Raw genomic sequence first — 21,900 nt, 5'->3', positions numbered from 1 at the left:
CTTATAGGTGGCGCCAGTATCTGCTTTTCAGCTTGTTTAATGCTGAAAATGTTTTATGCCGGTTCTTCTCAGCTGTTTATAACATGCTAAACTTAACAGTCAGCATGGAAATCTTCCATGCTGTGGATGTCTGCCTTGGTGTGATTTGTGGTTTGGTTTTTTTGGTTTGTTTGTTTGTTTTTTAAAGAGTAATTTAATGTACATTTGAATTTTTTATTTTTTTTTTATATTCTCCAAACCACTTTTTCTGTGCTATCGCTACACTGACAGTGCAGTAGTCAAAAGAAAAGCTATAGCTATTGTTCCAGTTATCCAACTTTTAATGAGTAATGCCTCAGCTTTAACAGGTATTGAGAATGGGTGTGGATTTTTTTTCTTCTGGAAGAGCAGGGTAATGTATAAAGATGTTTCTCACACGCTGAACACCAATCCCATTTCTTTTCTCTTGCAGCTTTTGGATTGGAGCAAGGGAATAAGAATCACCAGCAAATTGAAAAGCACAAAGCTGCAAGATGTCGGGCCGAAGTGGGAAGAAGAAAATGTCCAAACTCTCACGCTCAAGCAGGGCGGGCGTTATTTTCCCTGTGGGCAGGATGATGCGCTACTTAAAGAAAGGAACGTACAAGTACCGGATAGGTGTTGGAGCACCGGTTTACATGGCAGCCGTCATAGAGTACCTAGCAGGTAAACCAAGAACCTGATCCTGGAAGTGCTGATCACACGCAGAAGCCAGGGATATCCATGGGATGGGATGTGAATGTGTTCAGCACTTTTGAAAATCAGGCTCTGCAAGTGCAGGATTTGTTGAAATGTGCTTAAAATCCTAAGGAGAGTGATTTGTTTCTTGAAGAGGCTTATGGTAGAAATTTTCTCCTTTCGAGGCACCATGCTTGGTCACTAGCTGGAAGGATTATTTTTTATTGCTTTGCAGAGTGAGGAGTCGCATCTAGGTAGTTTCTGTCTAAGAGAAAACTGATATGAATTAGGCTTTTGATACGCCTGGATGTGAATAACAGGAGGGGAAAAAAAAGCAAACCCACCTTATATATCTACTGAGCTTTTTAAGTGAACAAACTCTGTTTTGCTGGCTGCATTTCTCCTTGCAGAACAGTGTCAAAGTGTTACGAAATATGGAGGTTGTTCATTTGTATTTTTAAAATCCTTTTGGCTTGCCTAAATGTATAAAGGAACTGTGTCAGGGTTTAAATCTTCCCACATACGCTGAGTTTTCTTTTCCCTTCCTTTCTGAAACTGACTTCAGAGGAGTGGGCAGGTGTCATGTGGTGATACAATACGCTGCAATATACCGTGATGTATTGCAATATTTCAGACTATCCTACAATCGTATCTGCTCGGTTTCTTATGTAATTGTTTGTGGAAAATAGCACCTTGGCAAATTGTTACAACACCCGGTGCAGGGAGGATTCTGGTTCAGGTTACTTAGGTGTTACAGATCAAGACTGAGGTGCATTACAGAATCTGTGAGGAGTCATCAGCCTGGATGGAATTAGTTGAGTGAGTTGTGTTTCAGGAGCATAGTTTATTGCCAAAGCGCCATGGAAGAAGCTTACATGGAGCCTGGTTGTCCGTATAACAGCATGCCAGTCTTTATATAAACATTGCTGTCTTCTTCACACATGAAAGCCTGTTCTCACTACCAAACAATAAAAGCAGTTTTTTCTTTCAAAGTTGTGGAGAAAAACTGAAATAGTGATAATTTCACTATTAAAATTAAATTCTGATGATGCCTAATAGCATGTTACAGAAACTTCCACATTTGTGCTGATTAATTGCAGGATGAGAATTGATTTATTTTTTTTTCTGAGGCTACTTCTGGAATTGGAGTGAAAAGGTATTGCTTATTTGGAAGAAATGTAAACAAAATGTTTAAGCTTGCATTTATGTTCACCCCCAGCTCCTTCAAGAAATAAGTCCAGAAAAGGAGCTGGTTTTAAAATAAAACAAAACACCTCTGAAAAGCAGAATCAAAATCCAAGATGGTGACCATCTCTCCTACTCGTTTGATTTTTATTTTATTTTTTTACTGTGTAAGAACAAACATGTTTATATTAAGATTGTTTAATCATAGAGAAAGATCAGATCTCTAAGGGATTTTGGAGATCTTTCACTTCATTAAGAACATACGTGTACTCATATTTGTGCAATCCAGTTTCATACATTAAAAATGAAGTCTTGTAACTGCAGAAATCTCTCTCTCAGTGCAATTTTGCTGTACCGGGGAAGTCCGTGACTTGCAGAGCTTGTTTAGCTGTCTGCAACATGGAGTGCTACTCAGCAGGGATGCTTCAGGGGCTGCAGGGAGTTAGGGGAAAAGGTGGAGACAGAGGACTCATAGCTCTCGTAGCTCCCCTGCTCTACTACAGTGATTTTTCAACCTTGTTTTTGTTGGTAGGCCTCTGTATGTTTTCTAGTGGAGGTTCAGGCCTCTTCAGGAATGTCATAAATATGAATTTCTCTATAGCAAGGTGTGTTTGCTTTACTTTATCATTGATTGTGAATCACTTAGAAGTCATCTACAGACTTCTGGATGTCTGGGTATTGCAAGATGAAAACCATATTACATGGGTTTTGGAAATTGCACTAACTTTTATAATTGAATAACGTGCTGCATAGTGACTCTGCTGACCTTCAGTCTGGGAAGGAATATTTTTTTTTCTTTTCCCGCTCCACAGGGATCCGTAACATTCAAAGGAGTTTCTAGGATAAACATTTGGAGATGCTTGTTCTGAGCTGTGGCAATTGCTACAAGGTGTAGTAATAAATTGTCAACAGCACATCTGGTATATGCAGCACTTTGGTAGTGCAGACTGAGTTGTGGTCATCTTTTTGTAACATACAGCACAGCACTGTTTACCTATTATTTGAACTAGAACAGTGTATATCTTGGCTCTGCTTCTGGCTAGTAAGCACAGTTTAATTTAAGTCATTAATATGGTAAGGGCAGATTATGTGTGGGCCTACACTTTGTTTTAGAAAAAAAGAACATATAGTCAACCAGGCAAGAAAATTGCTGGATGTGTAGGCTGGGAGGCCTCATAAATTGTAAGGGAATGCTATTTTAAGCTGCTTGGTTCAGCAGAGAGAGAACCCCATCTTGCCCCAACCCTGTACGTATTGTAATAGAATGGAGTAATGCTTCCGAGCAAACACCTGTTGCTTGTGGATAGTGGTTTTTCCAAACCAAAGTTTCTGTGCTCTATCCAGAGTTTTGTTTGAAAAGATTACAAAGGTGGATAGTTCAATTAAAAAAGTGTTGCAACATCTAACCCTGCTAATCTAGTTATTTCTAATATGTATGCGTGAATATAGTCTTTGGTTTTGGGAAGCCTTTAGAAACAAAATGTGGTTTTCCAAGGCTGTTGTCAAGGGGGGTATTATCTATCAAACTGGTAACACTTCTTAACATTCCCTGATGCTTCCTATTACAAATTCCAGTTTTCTCGTATGGACTTGCAACTATGAAATGGTGGCTACTCAGGCTGAAAGCCTGCATACAGAGGAACTGCTTCAGGCTAAATCTGGGAGAGTGGGAGTAAGGGAGTCTGGTTCTTTAACTGTTTCACGGAAGCAGGTTGAACTATGTTTTTTTGTTATGTTAAAACATTCATGAGAACTTCTCTAAATGCCTGGGTGCTTCTCTGCGCTTGAGCAAAGACTTGATGCTTTATGAAAGGGGAAGGGTGGTCTCTGCCATCTCAGAGAAATCTGCTTTCTTTGGCCAAGCTGTAACTTTGAAAAAACATGGGTTGCTCATGCTCAGCAGAGACTTCTTTGATTTTTTTAACAGCTAAAATCTCGCAAGACTTTGTCCTCACTGAGCATGCTCCAGCCTCTCTCAGCTCCCAGTGCTGCCCAGGCTGCCTATGCATCGTCCCCCCAGGGTGACAGAGCGTGCCTCAACCTCTCAGCTCCCACGTGTGACAGGACTGCACATGGGCCACTCCACACAGTGGCTGAGCATGCTTCAGCTTGTGGCTACAGGTGCTCAGAAGGACTTTCTCTCTCACTGCTGTCCCTGGCTGCTCCTGGTCACAGCACTGAGAGCAGGGAGCGGGCTTTCTGTGGTCTCAGCAGTACCGGGCAGCGCAGGGGAGGAAGGTCTCTGATGTGAAGGTAAAAGCTGCACAGCGGTGGGTGGCAAGAGGTCTGGGACTGGAGGCAGAGAGTACGTGAATAGGAGTTGAAGGAGAGGCTAATCCTACTTACTGTTCAGGAGATGGGAAGGGCAGGCTGGAATTAACTGGATAAGCAGACTGGGAAACTGGGAACAGGTTCCACATTGGTCAAAGAGGGAGGCTGGGAACAGATCATAACATTTTGGGGAGACAGTGGTTATGGGAGAAGAATATTGATGTTAGAGACAGAGCCAGGGATGGATCTGGGTCGTGGGGAGAGCTGAACTGATGACCAGTGGGCAAATAAATGGCAAGGCGTGTCCAAAAATCCTGCCAAGAAGCTGGAGAGTAAGTTGGAAAAATAGGGCATAGGCCAAGGATTGGATGGAGGGCGTGCTTATAATGAAGAACCTTGAAAGGAAGATTGAAGCTGAGTATTGCTACAACTGAGAAGAGTAGATGGGAGAAACGGAGGCTGTCTGTCCAGGAAAGGCAACTGAGATAGGAGTCTCAGGTGTGGATTGCCGAGGGAAGGAGAATGGGCTATGGAGCTGGGAAAGCAAGTCATGGCTGGGATAGGGGCAAGGTGGATGAGGCTGGAAGGGCCAGTCAGGGCCAGAGCTGTCTGATTGCATTCATCCAGGGCCTAGCATGGACCCGCGATTCTCCTGTGAGCCATCAGCTGTGCACCTGGTCTGTTGATGGCCTGTGTTTGTGGTGCCCTGAAGCACTGAGCCTCTTGACCAGCATCATCCGGGTGGTGCATATACATCTTGAGCGTCCTTATTCCCAGTTGCCACGTGGTTCAGACTGCCTTTTGGCTTTGGTATGCATTCTGTGTCACGAGCTACTAGATCCCCATTTTTTCCCTTTTTATGCAAGATTGATTGTGGCTGCACCCCACAGCCGTTACCAACACCAAATCTGCGCTTTGGCTTATCAAGCCCATTGTTAAAATGCCAGCAATCACCGCACTGTATCTCAGGAAGAGGTACTTTTACCCCGACTGATTAGCTAATGTGAAGACAATCTCATCAGTGTTCTAAGGCTTTTTTTTATAATCTCTCTATGCTGTTTTATATCTTAGGCTTGAAAATCATATTGCAAAACTGCAGCTTAATTCCTATCCAGAAGGTTGTGTTTACTGGAACAGTGTTGGGCTCCACTGGCTTCAGAGTTAAAACTTCATGAAAAATTGGCCTCGGTCCCATTGGATTTATGGACTTTGCAACAGATGCATGCCAGACTATGCTCTGAGCGTGCACAGGGCTGACAACAGTCATCATCATCTAAATCGAACATCAACTGCATGTGTCCCATAATGCACCTTCGCAAAATGTAGGCAAAGAACACAGATGCCTCTTGTTTAGGATCCAGAAGACATGTGAATGGTGTGCTGGTCAGAGGAACTCACGGAAGATGTCGATGGAAAGCCATCTTCTCTAAATTAGGGCAGAACACAACACCAGCAAATACTTCCTCCTTCAAAGGACATCAGCTGGCATACTCCTCTGTCTGTTTCACTCATCTGCCATCGAGAGACAAATCGAGCAGATACTTTTCCACTTGCAAATGGAGGACCACGGACTCCATCATCTGATACGTCTTTTCAGAGCAAAGGTATTACTGGGTAGATTCGTACATGGTAGTGTAACAGCAACTGTCAAAACTTATCCTAAAGGGGAAGTGGAAAACAAGATAACCTGTCTGAAATCTTTCCGATTCTGCTATCAGTAGTTCTCCTATGTCTTTTTTTATCAGTCCAGCTAAGCACTTCACAAAAGCAGGCTGAGCTCAGCTGAACAAACAGCTTTGGCCTGGCTATGTTGCTTTTAGTTCCCAGATACTCCAAATCTATTGATCCATCAGCTAAAGAAACCTCTTTTTCCTCTATGTCACAGGATGAGAAGATGTAATCTCATTCAGGCCATAGCTTGGCTACCGCTTGTGTCGGTTGGAAGACAGTTATGTTCTTCCCTGGTCGCGAGTGCTTATCAAATAGGAGAAAAGACTGGGTGTTGTGTAGAGTCAGTGGACAGATCTGAGCGTTACTCTGTTGACATACGTTCGATGTCTGTCTGAGGCTAAGGTGAACTGTGGAGTGCATAAATGAGCTTTTAGCTATCTGCACTGAAGATGTCTGATTTTGAAGTTGTGCTTCCAGTGTGGAGGCATCTTGTGTGGATTTTGAGTCTTGAGGGAAGCAAGATTATTTTGGATTTCACTTTAATTCTTAATGTCTGCTGCTGAGAGGACGTAAAGTAAAACCAACTTATGTCTGAGAATATCAAGATGCCCCATTTCAAGAGAGCTTGTTATAGTATAGGACTTTGTTATAGGACCTATATTCTCAGACTAGTCTCCTTAGAGTTTAGGTAACCTCAGCTGTCAAGATGTTTCTACTTGAAATGTAAAGCAATTTCTTTAGGAGTCTGTTCTTATCAGCCAAGGATGTGATAACTGAAGCCTCCAGATTTGATGTTGCATTTTGCAAGTGCCATTTCGTATTCTTAAGACTGAGTTCTTGCCTCCAGCATTAGAAAAATATGCATATAGACAATCGGTAGAAGGAGGTAAGGCAATTATTTACCTATGCAAATAATTCGCATCCTTTGATAAGTTATATGCATATTCCAGAGTCTGCCATACATCATCTCTGCCTTGGATTCCCTTCTTCCCGGTGTCCTGTGGTAGAGGGCTGGCATTTGAGTGTTCTGCGTTTTTTGCTCTTAACATTAGGCAGAGGACATTTGAGTGCACCATCAGGATGCTGCTGGCCAAAGGACCCAGAACCTGGGGAAGTGGGGTGAGCACACAGGTAGCAGGGTGTGCCTATTGTTGGCACATCTGAAAGAACTTCAGTTACCATGCAGGTAAGTATGTGTTGCCTTTTTTTTTCTTTTTCCCCCCGATGCGATCTTCCTCTGCTATCAGCACCAATCTGCAAAACCCACTGGAGAAGCCTGAGTCTCTTTTCTTGCTTTATGCTGGTCGGCACAATGGATGGCAATCTGTTCTTGCTGTCTGCTGCTGCGTTAGCTCCACTGGCAGAGGTCTGGGAGTAGGGTCTGAAACTTCCAGCCCTGCAGCCCCCACAGGGGTGAATATAGCTGGATTATGCAGGATCTCTTTTCAGTCTCCTTCTTTAAAGTCCAAGTTGAACACTCCGAAGTCAGGAAATGCCAGAGCCAAGGTTTCTGCCCTAACTTCTAATGTAGGCCTAGTGTGTATCTGTGGTGTGATACTATTTCTGATTGTCCGATCGCACACTGCTTTGTCCTCATGGCAGTGGCCTAGTTACCGCAACCACAGTTCTAATATTTCCTAAAATTTAAGTGCTTGTCTTTGCAGCTTTGATAATGTTTCTTGAAAGTTTTGCATGAATAATGGTGAAAATTTTCAGCAGACACTGTCTCTTTCTTAAACAATTCACTGTGAATATGCACAAAATTCCAAACAATGGCTTTTAGGTCTCCAACATTCAGTTAAGTATGTATGCTGTATAGTAGTGAAAACTGGTTGACAAGTATGCACTTTTGTTGTTGTAACTGAGTGAAATTGAAAGCTTGTATTTTGCCCATGAACGGAGAGCTAAACCTCTTGTTGAAATCCTTTGGATTTTAGCCAGAAAGCATTATGTAGATTTCTACCAGATTTTCCGTGAAAGTTCTTCTTTTTTATAACAGTTACAGTTCTTTATTTAGTTGATGAAAAGGAGTAAGATATCATTAATAGGACACTGATGGGCTGTAACTTTCTTACCCCTGTTACTGACAGATGTAAATACAAAACCAAAAACCAGAAGGCAGGGACACTGGATACTTTTACAATGAAACAAGGTGTGAATATGATTTTTATGATTATTTGGAGCAAAACATTCCTTTCTCCTTCCTTCTCAGTGTTTCAGTAGAGTTCTTACATGACAAGTAGCTTCTGAGTAGGGGCCAAACTGTGTAAGTTAATGCATTATACTGATTGCTACAGTTTAAATAAACTCAGAAAGACATGTCTGTGTTTCCTCTATAACAATTAGAAAAAGCTCAGTGACTATAGTCACAGTATAAATGTTATTGCAAATTTAGAGAAACTACTTTTGAAGTGACCTGTTTTCGGAGATTCAGAAGAAACATTCTACCAATAGTTCACGCATTGAAGCTCGTATGTTGTCTCTGCTTGCCTCTAAGTCAAACCTTTCGTATCTTGTTCTGAAATGAAGCTTCTCACAGATTTTTCAATGCCCTTTAATGCAGAATTGCAGCATTGCCTGGCTAGTTCGTTGGCTTTCAAAGTATTTCTTTAAATGCACCTCAGTCTTTGTCTTACCTGGTCCTGAGAATCCTTGCTGTTTTGTCAGAACTGTCTGTACTAGGTTTGGGGTTTCACTGCATGCTTTACTGTTTTAGTATTACAGGATTACTGCCGATGTACATTTTTGTAGGGTGTTTCTTGGTTTTTTTGAAAGAGAATTCTGACCTGGGACTTGTAAAAGAAGCTATGTGCACCAAGCTTAGCATATTTTCTGCTAGCTAACCTTTAGGCAATTAGGAAGGACAAATTATTTTGCGTAAATTTACAAATATATTGAGTGTGGTTTGGTTTCTGCCTTTCTGTAGCAAAGACCATTTAAACTGGGAAACACCCCTGAAAAGGTAAATAGCTATTAAGAAGGAACATAAAATGTGTACCTAGGGTGTGCATAAGTTGCATTTTTGTTACTCATTTTTACCTCAATGTGTTTACAGCTGAAATTCTAGAATTAGCAGGAAATGCAGCACGAGACAACAAGAAAGGAAGAATTGCCCCCCGACACATCCTCCTGGCAGTTGCAAATGATGAGGAACTGAATCAGGTACCCGTTTATACTTCACTGCGAGAGTTGCATGCTGGAGCCAGGGAAGGTTAGAAACAGTTTAGTAAACAGTTTAGTCTGACACGTGAATGAGAACACAGTTATTAGAGCAGAAGAAGGCAAGATTGTGCCCACTTGAATAAAAGCAAACAAAAAAGAAGGTTCTGAGATATGTCATCTTAAATCCTCTGGATATAAATTTTGCTTCTTTCGTAGCCTATGAGTCCTGTTGAAGCGGGTAAACTTGATGCTTAATTTTTTCCTCAGGGACATCCAATACTCAGAGAAAATGGGTCATGTGAAAGACCTTTTCCCAAAAGCTGTAGAAATGTGTGTTTGCTATTACACTGTCTGTGAGGCCCATCTTGGGTAGGCTGACTCTCTGCTATTGCTGCCTCCAGGACTGCCTCTCCCTCCGTATGCCCAGATCCCATTAGCACCCAGACTATGGTTTGCAGTGCTCTGACTCCAAGGATCACTTGTGGGATCAATTCTGCTAAACTTGTTGAGTGAGAAGAGAGATCATGGCATGGGCTGTGAATTGCAGCATTCAGGGGTACCGGAAAGGTTCAGTCAGCATCAGAGGCTCTCTTCTTGGTTGGCCCCATGTGAAGAAGGATGACATCATTCACACTTTGAAAGATTCCTGCACTTAATTTGACTGCTTTAAATAATGAAAATGTGGTGCCCATGAAGTCATCTAGGTCTGTTTCCAGTCAAGGGGACTGAGAAATCAGAACAGAGGACAGGAGAGAGGGAAAAGCATGCTAACGCTACCAGCCCATTCCCTGCTCCATGGTGCTGGTCACTGGCCTGTGAACTGGGGACTGGATCGACTGTTGTCCGTTAGGAATTAGCCAGATTTTCTCCTCCACCTAAAATCACAGCCCATTCCTATTGTTCACCTCTGCAAAGCAGGTTCTTGGGGCTCATGCTTGCTCTCACTGAATCTGTTTCCCTGCCAAAGGGATCTACAACCAGTCCTTCTTTGAGCAGGGCTGTGGTGCAATCATTTTTTTTAAGTAGCCTGCAGGCACTTGTCATCTCCTCTTACCCTGACTCACTGCTTGTGAGTCACCGAAGACAGGTATGCACCAAAGACAGTGCCTGACCTGTACAGTACCAGAGTTCTCTGGGATGTGCTGGCTGACCTTGCTGTGACCTGGCAGGTTTCTTGTTATTGTGGATTTTCTCCCTTATAGTTTTTGTTTCTTTTTTTTTTTTTCCCCCATGATAAAGGGACGAGGTGCAATGCTTTGGGAAGTGTGGACTCTACTTGCGTATGTGTAATATTGTCAGCAAAAATAGCTTGGGTGCAGACTAAGAGAATCTGTAATGTGCTCCTTTACACTGCTTCTCCTTGCAGTTGCTAAAAGGTGTGACTATTGCAAGTGGAGGTGTCCTGCCCAGAATTCAGCCGGAGCTTCTAGCCAAGAAACGGGGTGCCAAAGGCAAATCTGAGACCATCCTTTCACCTACTCCTGAGAAGAAGGGAAGGAAATCCATGGTGAACAAAAAGAGTGGGAAGAAGGCAAAGTCTACCAAGGCCCGGACACCCAAAAAGGTAAGCATGAGCCAGATACCAGATTCCAGAGGTGTGGGAGAGGGAGTGGATCAAAACCAACTAAGATTATTAGGAGGAATAAATGAGCGCTTCTGCACTGTTTACTTGTAACAACTGGAAATGGGAGCTAGGAGTTGATAATAGACACACCAGGACTTTTTTTTCTCTAAACTTTAGAAATAAAGGCAAACACAGTATTTTTGTAATGAATTTTCATAACAAAAACCTTTAAAGCTTTGAGGGAAACTTTTCAGATTTCCGTGTCACCCTTTGCAATACTTTCTTGATAACTGTGTAGAATCTCTTCATCTCCACACTAACTGTGTGGCAGTGAACTCTATCTTTTTTAAAAGATAAAGGAAGCTGTATTTTAAAACACTTTCTACTTGAGAGATGTCACACCTTCAGCCTTGTATGGTTACCGAGTTGCTGTTAAAGATTTTTCACTGTCCAGAGAACTTGTCCTGACATGGTACATCAATGTCATTTTGACAAGCTCTTTGCTCCATGTGTTCTTAGGTGTGCTGTTGTTAATGGTTTTTAAGAGTTGTGAGAAGAATAAAGGAATTGGAACTTGATCACTGCACCTTCCCTTACGGTTGCCCATCCTCTATCACCATCCAAAATGGTTTCATTTGGTAAAGCAGTAACCCAGATCAGTGCTCTTGGCTTGTCATTCCAGAGCATGCGTCTTAAAACATTGCTAAATTTTTGATTGGGTAGGATTAATGATATTAAGCTTTGACCTAAGCTTTTTAAACTTGCGTTAAGCACACCTTTCTGGATGCCTCTAAGCTTTAATACATTTCCATAGCTGAGAATATGCAGAAACAACTTTTAAAAAGAAAACGGAGTTGCTTAATGGGATGCTTAATAGGATGCCTCTCTGTATTGATCTCCGCTACCACCTTACTTTGAATTGTGCACATGCAGAGTTTGGGACTTGTTAGGAAGACAGGTATGTTCTTGACATACCTTAAAGCAAATACTGAGAGATGTGAGGAGATGCTGCTGCAGCCCTGGTAGGAACAGGTTTGCTGCTTCTGGAGCTAGGCTGTATGAAGTAGTGTGTCCCACAAAGGGGATTTTGCATTCAAACTTCAGCTATTAGTTAGTTCATTTTGTCATTCTGACTGCTTGTATGGAGATGTGATGGCTTGCTCCTGTCAATATGGATTCAGATTTATGATTCATTAGCTGAGACTTAGGATTTTTTTTCAGATCGTGAAGTTGTTTTTTCCTTCAGATTGGAGCATTTGATTGGGTTACTAAGTTACTAAGTTTGATTTAATATGAGCTCTGCTCTGTTAGCAGCAAAAATAAACTAGCACACACCCACCCATAAATACGACCTTAATTGTTAGTAAAACTACAGATGGATGTGGGTGTCCCAACTCTTAATGTGACTACAAACGTATGTAATGCCTCAGATGAACCACTGATGTTTTAGCGTTATATAAACAGTGAAGACTTCTGTTGTTACATAATCTTTGGGGATTAAAAGGCTATGAGTAATATATTGTTCTGAGAAAATGAGATTTGTAGTAACTGATTAAATCTGTCCATTACTGAATAATGGTAAATGTTGATTTATTTTTTTTTTTCCTTTGAGACTTCTTGCTTTTTTCTCCCCCCAAATAGAACAAACAAAAGGACAGTGAAAAAGAAGGAGCTTCAAATTCAACATCTGAAGATGGACCTGGGGATGGTTTCACTATCTTGTCCTCCAAGAGCCTTGTGCCAGGACAAAAGGTAATACAAAGTTATAACAGATTGGGTTCACAGCAATGGAGCCTAGCATAAACGGAAGGATGCTTTTGATCTAACACCAGTACAAGATATTCTCTATGTTCTCCCTTGGTGGTCCCAAATTTAAGGCCAAAACTCACTCAAGTCATAGACATGGTAGAGGGTCTTAAAAAATATGTCTGCAGATTTCCAAGAATAATGCTGGTCAGCCTCTCTTCTCTATAGAGAACTATACTGATTTATTTCTTGGCCTAAGCTGTATTAGAGTTTTGTTCAGTTTGGACTTAGCTGCGTTGTGCCTGGCATACTGCTAAACCAGGTTTAACCTTCTAGGCTATTTATTATTTATAAAAGAATATTTCCGGGCCAGGTCCCAGGATCACCCAGAACTTCCACATGTTGGTTTGTGCCAGAAGCATGGATACTGTATCTGAAAGTGGGCTGTGGGGTGCTGCTCTCTCACTGTTCATACTGAGAACCCCACCAGAGCTGCAGGGCATACCTACTTCTCCATCTCAGCACAGACTGTGACATCTTGGCTGGCCAGAATTACAAAACTGTCCCACCAAAATACCCGCGTGTCCTTGGTGTATAGCCAACTGTCTGTCCCTTCCCCCACCACCACCCCCTTATTCACCAAGAGGGAGAGACTTTGCCTTCCTTAATTTTTAGACCCTCTGAATGAAACTGGAGTTTTTCTTACAGATTCAACTATTGAGATATAGTCAAGATGATTATGACTATGATTGTTGTTGTTATTATTATTATTATTTCCAATAGTAAGGTCATCTGGAAAAAGTGTTCTTCCTGAAACTGCTTCTGTAAGCCCCCTGTACTGATGGTATACCCTGTTGTATGAAGCTGCACTTAAGTGTTCAGTCCACCTGATCCCATCTCTTGCTAAGGCAGTGGTCTAGAATTGGCCAGACACATACCAGATCCAAAAGATTGCTAAAAGCAGTAATCTACCTAGGTAAATGAAACTTGGATCTCCTTTATTAGAGTTCAGTCCTGTCCTAAGTTCCTCCAGAATCTGTGCAGCTTCTCACTTTCTTCTCTGATATGGGCAGTGCTTATTGTTCTGGTTGACATAAGTACTACAGTGTAACTTGGAAGAAATGAGGCATGCTGGGCACATGTTCAGCAAATCTAAAGTCTTTGTAATGGTTTTTAGGGTTTCTGCCCTCTGTTGTTGCTCAAAGTGATGAGGCTGTGAAATCTGGGCAGCAGCCTTTTTTGAGCACCTTAAGACATCAAGTTTTGGCCAGTTCCTGTATCCAAATGCATGGGTGGGTAAAGCGTTCCTTGTTTTATTTATGCGAGGAAGTCAAAGGGAAATAAATAACTTGGGTGGTGAAGCCTTTATAGATCAGAATAGTGTTCAGCCCTTCTTCTCAGTCCCTACAGTAGTTTACCGGAGCAAGTGTTTTCTACAGGAGAAAAGCTTCTTAATTTTAGTATTTTTCTCTTTAGACAAAAGCATTTCCAAAGTCAGCCTTTCCTCTTCAGAGCGTGATGCTAGAACATGAATTTTCTAGCAGAAACTTCTTCTGGAGCAAGCTCCCAAGCTGTGGGCATATCACAAAACAGTCTGAGTGGTGTACAAATTAATTAATTAAAGGCTAAAAATCAGAATCACACATATCAAACACAATAAAACTGCTGATCTCTGAAAGACTGAATCCAGCCTTCTTTCATTTTAGTTTTTTGGTATGAAAATGATTTTGCACTCGGATTACTATTTTATTTTTTTTCTGCTTTCTTGTTATTATTTTACAGCTTTCTCTGACACAGAGTGACATCAGCCATATTGGCTCCATGAAAGTAGAAGGCATCGTTCACCCTACAACTGCTGAAATAGACCTCAAGGAGGAAATAGGTGAGGCTCTGCTACACGCAGAAAAAACAGATCTAGAGTTGGAACAGTAGCTGGTCTACTAGCTGCCTGCTGAGATCCCATCCTGTTTCATCTGAATCTTCCCCAGGCCTTAAAATATCACTTACAACACTTCTGAAAATCAGGCTGGATCTGACTAGGTATAACAGGCTAATCACTAATTTATCTTTTTTTAATGATGGCTTACGACAATCAAAACACAGATAATTTTGTTGAAGCACATGAGCAGCAAAGGTGTAAATAATCATTGCGGTCTTTATTGGATTATTTTTACATTTGCCTCTGAAAATTCTGTGAAGAAAATTATATATTAATAACTCTTCTAATTATGCTTTTCATTGTAGGATTTTACATACTTCAGAAATACTCATGTACAAAGCCTTATACTGCTCATGTGAAATAAGGAAATATTATTACTGCTGGTGTACAAATATGGAATTTGAAGCAATGGGGAGGTAAAAGAGATATGCAGTCAGTCGCATAGAGAGGCATAGAATCCAGTAGCAGGCTTTTGGATCATTGTTTCATACAGCCAGTGATCAAGACCTTCACTGGCATCCCAGCTGTGTTCATTTCAGAAAGTAGTAGGGTTTGTATGTTGAGGTGATTTTTGGAGGCTGAAAATCTGAGTCCTGAAAATCCCACTCTTCGCTGTTTTAGCCATAGGCCAGAGTAAGATTGCATACTTACAGGTAAGATATATTGAAGTAATTTCCAGTAATAACATACAGGGATTTTCAAAACCAATAACAAGTAAACTTTATCTGTGGCTGGATAGAGTGGTAAACATAAACTTCAGCTGCTGATGATAGAGGGAAACAGGGTAGTATGTGTACAATGTTCTTCTTTTAAATAAGGTAGAGGGGTTTTTTTATGCTGATACTTTGAAACCAAGGCCTTTTGCTCTGTGTCCTTGCAGGTAAGGCATTGGAAAAGGCTGGAGGGAAAGAGTTTTTAGAAACGGTGAAAGAGCTTCGCAAATCTCAAGGACCTTTGGAAGTTGCTGAAGGTAAAAAAGGATACTATGCTCTCTTTTGAAAACAGCTCATTCCATATGTTCTTTCCTCTGGACATGCTGATCTGTTCTTTATTATGTATGTGCCTTTGCTTATATGATGTAAATGTTTCTATTTCTTGTTCGAAGCTGTTGCTGATATGGACAGCCTGCTTAGGGGAAAAAAAAGGAAGAAGAATAGGATACCTGTGTGCTGTGCATATCCAGTCTTTGAGCTTCTAGGTGCCACCATAAGTTACAGCAGGCTGATTAATTTACCTTAGGCAATTTCTGTCTGTGAGAGTCCAAAAACTAAGGAAAACTTGTGCTGTCACCTTTGTGCCATCTTTCCCGTACTGTTTTTGTACCGCATTCCTTAGTGAGGATCAGAAACAGCTCACAGTCTAACATGAGGTATAGGAACAATGATAGTTCAGAAATTATCCTGCTTTATCCATATTTGATGAACAGTATAATCCAAACAATTACCTTACTTTGAACACAAATAAAGACGTGATACGATCTCTAGAACTGACATGCTTTTTGGAAGAGCAATTGCTGCTCTTCTCCCAAGCGCTACAGCTGCACTATAGAAATACAGATTGCAGAAGAGCTCCCTTCAAAGGTTTAACACCTCTGTAGTAGTGAATAGTTTGGGGGTTGAGATTATGTCTTCCTTTGTCAACAAATTAAACCAATTCATAGGGGTTGAAGGCGGCTGGAGGGCAGATGGAGAGAAGTTACAGTATCTTCCAGTGCCTTATTTGGCTTAGTATGTCAATACCCAAGAAACTAAATAGTCTAGTTTTTAACATTTCCTAAATGAATAGCCTAGTTTTATAATCTCAAATGACAGGGGAAATTTTGTACAAGATACTTTGCTTCACTTTTGCTTTGAATCAAAAATACATGCCGTAACATCGAAGTGAAATAACTTTACTCTGTCAACATCACTACTTAACTAGACAACAGAATCCTTTCATGCTATTAAGCCAGTCCCAGGAAAGAAGATAATCTTAGTTTAATAGATAGGAAAATGTATGCTCTCAAGCACTGTGTTGTGTTGCTATGTTTGAAATTGCCCCTTCTACTGCTTTTGAGGCAAGTGGTAATAGATGGTTGTTAATCGCTGGAGGTCTGCTGCGAACACTTGAGCTCCAGCCTAACAGGCTTGAATTCAAATGCTGCTCACAGGATACCTGTGTTGTTTTCAGTCAGTTCACTCCCTATGGTTAAAGGCCTGACATTTCTCCTCTGGCTGAAATTTAAGTGTCACAGTGAAGCATTCCTCTGTGCCTGCAACAGAATTCCTCTATGACGGTGGACAAGTGAATAAATCCAAGTTTTTCATTCTTGGGCATTAATTGCACAGCTAATTTCAGGGTGTTTAACCTTAGATTCCCAAGACGCAGATTTTCAGAAGTACTAATGGTCACAATTGCAACAAAAGCAAACTGATGCCTGCTGTGGACTCTGCAGGTCCTGGAGAAACATTACACTTTCTGAAAATTAATCTGAGATTCCTAATTGGACATAACTGGTGGAGACTTTCAACAACCATCTTTGATTTTCATGTCATTGTCTGAAATTACCCAGCTGTGAAGTGGATCTACATATTACTCCCTAACACTCTGGAGCCGTAATGATGATGCAGGATATTTGTGCACAGCATTCAGATCAGGCTGTGACAGCACTGCAGAAATGTCTGTGGGGGGATTAATGATACTGTGTTCAGTGCAAGGTTTTGATACTTTGCATAAAACAAATCCAGAGGCCATGCTGAATGAGAAAGCTATAAAATATTATCGAATAACTGTGTGTTAACCAAATGAGCCCTGGGTTTTTTGGTCTCCGAAGAAATAATAATTGATCACAAAAGTAATGACAAGGCAGTCAGATTATGATTGCAAGTGAGCCATTGTGGCATATTTTAATCCCTAATGTAGTTCTTTGGAGAGGTAATGTAATTAAAGAAGTACTTTGGATTGAGGGGTCATTGCAGGGTGGTTTCTATTCAAAACTAAATGTTATATTTTCATTTGTGTTAGCTGCACTTACTCAGTCTAGCGGCCTAGCAGCAAAGTTTGTCATCCACTGTCACATCCCACAGTGGGGCTCAGACAAGTGTGAAGAGCAGCTTGAAGAGACTATAAAGAACTGCTTAACAGCCGCAGAAGACAAGAAGTTGAAGTCCGTGGCTTTCCCCCCGTTTCCCAGTGGCAGGTATGACTCATTCTGCATAGGAGGATTCTGTATCGGGTAGCAATGGTATAATTAGCTGTCAGAGAGCTGCTGCTGGGATAGAGAGGTACCCTCTGGTCTGTGGCACGGAAGGGGCTGACCCTGCCCCCAGAGAGGGCTGTGGCAGGTGCTGTCTGACACCGTGCTTCTCCAGATTAAAGGAGCTTGAAGTGCAGCGTTTGCATGGAATGACCAGAAAGCCTTTATCTAGAGAAATTAGCTAACCCACGGGAGAGCTGAGTGGACTTGCTGTGTTTTCTATTGCTAGGCAGTAATTTTCATTCTTCTACTATGGGCCTGCGCCACCTCCATTTTTATGTCCATTTTGCTGTGGTGAATCTTATTAAAAATACATTCGCACTAATAAGATTATACCAGCATAATACTGAAGGCAAGTAACACTGATGCAGCCTGAGTTAGGTAAAGGTGGGGTGTTCACTTACATCATCCCGAGAATATATATTAAACAGACTAGTCACACAAAATCTTTTCTTTCAAAAGAAAAGCCACGTTTCTCAAATATAGTTCTGCTTTAAAAAGGGAACTATGAAACCAACTGTGAAACTACACATTTCTTTCTCAATAACTAGCAAATAAAATCTGCTTGACTAAGAAATGCAAAGTATTTATCTTTTTCTTTTTTCTTTTCTTTTAAACCAACAGTTCATTAATCTTGCTTGGTCTCTCATCACACAAACCTTACACAAGCCCTGCTAACTGCAGAAGTTGTTCTTTTGTGTTGGAGTTTGCACGCTTATGTTTAATTTGAAATGTAACTACTGATATTGTTAGTAATGCCCGAAGAGTAGAGTACATAGTACAGTCCAGTTGTATTGGCCCGGCAGTGAATAAAATGAAAGTAAAACTGTGTTTTGATCAGTGAAATCACCACACATCACTGAAAACACAGGAGGTGAAAATGCTATTTTTACACAGACACTTTTCAAGACAAAATAATATTTTTATGGATCAGGACAAAAGAATAAGTAGAGGGGCAGTGCAATTTTTAATGATTTTTCTTCCTTTATACACAGATATTTTTGTTTATAGTGTTCAGTGAAAGCAAAATGTAATCAATTGTTCTACTACTCTTTAGTAATAAAGTTCAGCTTTCAAAAATGAACTGTAGCTTTTAATGCCAATAGAAATAGTCTCTATAGACTTCATGTCTCCTATGAGCATTATCTAAGAATAATCCAGTCTTGGAGCATTAGTCTTAGTGCAGATCCTTCTGCAGCTTAGTTCCATTTCACTCTCTTGCTCTTAGATTTACTCCTGCTAACAGAAAATAGAGTAAGTCTTACCAGGTGCTGCTGTTTTACACTTTATTTATCAAAGGACCTCGAAGTTGTCTGAAAAAAGGCAGAATTTTTCAAATAACGCTTAATGGTTTTGCTGTCATTTTATTCCACCTACATGTCTGTACAAGAAATGCTAGTTTTGTTGGGTAGATCAGAAATTATGCTGTATCACTTCTATGAATTTTTATCTTTCCTCTGTCCCGTCTTAGGGACTGTTTACAGTAACTGATATAAGGTGGTAACAGATGGGATATCTCAGTTGTGCCAGGGCTTTTCACCTCTATGATCTTGTCATTAAAAAGTAGAGAAATACAGTTCAGATGAAATTACTTGTGCTGTGAAGCAGATATAAATTAACTGAAAAACATTTTCAGAAAGGCCTTATCGATAGCTTGCTGCCAGAAAGGTGTATTAGCTGGGTTGCTGCAGATGCTGTCCAGGGACTAAAAGTAGGAAAATCTGTTTGCTAGTAATCGTTTGGATTACAGTGATTATTGATACAGCAGTTGTTGATGACTAGTTTCCAAGCTTTTTTGGATGGTTTTTAATATAAGTATGGTAAGTAGTCTGTAATCACTAACATGAAATTGAGTAAGGAGAAGTGACTAGTACTAAACTTAGAAAGGGAAATAAAAACAAAGGCACATCACAGTGCTATCAGGGAGGGGGAAAATTAAAAAACACTGCAAAGGCAGCTCTGGGTGCTATTAAAAGAAATACCGTAATTTTTCAAGTGTAAGCATTGTTAGGTGCTGGGATGGCTTATCTGTGTATTCTGACGTAGCCCCATCACTCAAGATCTTTAAGTATAGGTTAGACAAACTTTTTTCAGGAGCAGAGAAGTTATATGTAAACCTGCCTCAGAGGAAGGATGTGGGCTAGGTTGTGCTGGCCAATTTTTTTGGCATGGATCTAACTTCCTCTGGAGCATTATCATGCAGTAGAATCTAAGTAGGAGGCATTAAACTCAAGAGCAGCCAGCAGAGTTATGCCCGAAGACTCATCTAAAATCTCAGCTGGGTCTTAACTCATCTTCAGACAATTCAGTATGTCCCAGTAAAGTCTCATCCAAACTCTCCAAGGTACTTGGCTTCCTACATGTTCATGTAGCAAGCACTGCAGGACACTCTTCAGTGTTGTGCAAAATCAGCAGAACTATTACAAGCATTGTCAGACAGCGGAGAAACTCCAGCAGGGAATGCAGGAGAGTGTCCTTCCCTCCAAATGTCAGTGGCAGAGACACACACGTATCACTTCAGGAAGGGATGCTTTCTAGGTCAAGGAAATCTGTTTGGCGTTAGACAAGTAGAACAATGTGGAGACCTTCCTAAGCATGAGCATACGCAAGGTAGAGTATTTCATTAGATAGGCATGAAGTTCAAACTGTAGAACAGTTCTTGAAATTATGTCCAGTATTACAGCAGTTGTATTTTTATATAAACAGCGATGCAAAGCAGCTGACCTTCATAGTGACTGTGCTCTTTGCGATGTCCTCTCAGCTGGTTCCCTTGTAGCGCAGAGATGAGGGCGAAGGAACTGTTTTGCAGCTGAATGGTTTTGTGACTTGAAAAAGGAGTATGAGAATGCTAAAGATGGAAAAAATGCTTCTGCCGAGAAACTTGAATCTCAAGGATGTGGGCCAGGTGCCCCAAAAGATGTCAACATTGTTGAAAAGTCCACTTACTGTAAAGACTGGTAGTTTTTAGCTTTTCAGATTGTAGGTTAGAGAATATTACCATCAAAATGATTGAATGAATGTGTCTTGGCCTTAATTTAGAGAATATTACCATCAAAATGATTGAATGAACGTGTCTTGGCCTTAATTTGGTTTGGGGTTGTAATTTCAGTTATTTTCACTGAAGTCTCAAGCAAAGTATTTTTAATGACAGAGTGAGGAAGTCAGCTAAGTAGTTGATGGGAGTGGTTTTGTGGTGGGGTTTTTTTCGGTTTTCAGCTAAAAAAATAATCATCCCTTGAACTTTTTAGCTTGCCCAGCATGGCACGGAAAAGTTTAATTCTAAGGGAGAGCGTTAAAAAACTTTGGTTATAAAAAGAAGCTAATGAAAACAGTAACTATGCCAGCAAGGAAACTAATACAGCAGCAGATGAATATTGCTATCAAAACCTTGGGGTTTGCTTCTGGGATTTACACATTGCAAAACTGCAACTGGCACTATCTTAACAGCAGCCTGTAGTTGGTACAGCTATGGGTTGTTCCTTTCAGCATCACGTGTGCATAATGCTTGTACAGGTGGCTGACACTCGCTTGTTCTGTTTTCTTCCCCTACCACATAGAAACTGCTTCCCAAAACAGACGGCAGCCCAGGTGACTCTAAGAGCTATTTCCACGCATTTTGACGGCACCAGCTCTTCCTCCTTGAAGAACATTTACTTTCTGCTCTTCGACAGTGAAAGTATTGGCATCTATGTGCAAGAAATGGCCAAGCTAGACACTAAGTAGCAATGGCAGCCAAATGAAACTTTATTTTTCAACAAACTTGAGTAGCTTTAAAAGCATTAGAGGTGGGTTTTATTTTTTCAATGTGATGAGGAGGGGGAGTGGTAGTAGTGTGATGTGTTGTGACTTGATGAAGAGCTGTGACTAGAGATGCGAGGGGTTTAGTCCGATTTCCACATGCTATCAGCATCCTCTAGCCGTTTATATCACCTTAAGCAATTGAGCTACCATCTCTTTTCAGGAGTTTTAGTGTCCCTTGTTACTTTAGTTTAGAAGTTTTTAAAGAGTAACCTCATTTTAGATTTGTAGTGATGAATTTTTCACACACACACACAGACACACACACACACACTTTAAAGAAAGCTCTTGAAAATGTTCTGCTCTCTTTTCCCTGCCCATGAGGGTAGATGTTAAACTTCTGCCTCCAGCCCACAGAGAAGGGAAAAGGATTTTAGAAGTGATGCATGAGGGGCTTCTGTTTTGCTTTTAACTGACAATAATCTCTGTAATTACTGAGAATATTTCATGGTGATTTTGTTTGTTTTATAAGAAAAAAAGAAAAAGATGTGTCAAGTGTGGTTATTGTCATAAACCCTACTTTTGCTCTGGGAATTTCTCACCTTAAAAAAAGAAAAAAAGCAGCAGCTTCTTTAATTAAGTGCTTGCTGTATTACACAGCACAAAACTAACCAGCTCTTCTGGCTGAAGTAT

The 21,900-nt window shown here is 40.8% G+C and overlaps 1 protein-coding gene across 3 annotated transcripts; it reads left to right on the top strand.

Moving 5' to 3' along the window:
* The first annotated feature begins 454 nt into the window (after nucleotides 1-454).
* On the top strand, nucleotides 455-21,730 carry LOC104256734 (core histone macro-H2A.2). Of its 3 annotated transcripts, XM_009811273.2 has the most exons (8): nucleotides 455-684; nucleotides 8,879-8,985; nucleotides 10,352-10,549; nucleotides 12,191-12,301; nucleotides 14,078-14,177; nucleotides 15,115-15,204; nucleotides 17,238-17,412; nucleotides 21,027-21,730. In XM_009811273.2, exons 1-8 carry the CDS (start codon nucleotides 513-515, stop codon nucleotides 21,190-21,192), a joined length of 1,119 nt encoding a protein of 372 aa, XP_009809575.2. In that variant the 5' UTR covers nucleotides 455-512; the 3' UTR covers nucleotides 21,193-21,730. The 3 variants fall into 3 exon arrangements, with proteins under 3 accessions (XP_009809575.2, XP_059676897.1, XP_059676898.1); XM_059820914.1 differs by lacking the exons at nucleotides 15,115-15,204; nucleotides 17,238-17,412; nucleotides 21,027-21,730 and adding an exon at nucleotides 14,345-14,402 and having other exon boundaries at nucleotides 14,078-14,187; XM_059820915.1 differs by lacking the exons at nucleotides 8,879-8,985; nucleotides 10,352-10,549; nucleotides 12,191-12,301; nucleotides 14,078-14,177.
* Nucleotides 21,731-21,900: the final 170 nt, after the last annotated feature.

This window comes from Gavia stellata, chromosome 9, assembly GCF_030936135.1.
Source record: "Gavia stellata isolate bGavSte3 chromosome 9, bGavSte3.hap2, whole genome shotgun sequence".
Taxonomy (NCBI): domain Eukaryota; kingdom Metazoa; phylum Chordata; class Aves; order Gaviiformes; family Gaviidae; genus Gavia; species Gavia stellata.
Note: the sequence above shows the minus strand (reverse complement) of the source record. Positions and strands in the feature narration are given on the sequence as shown.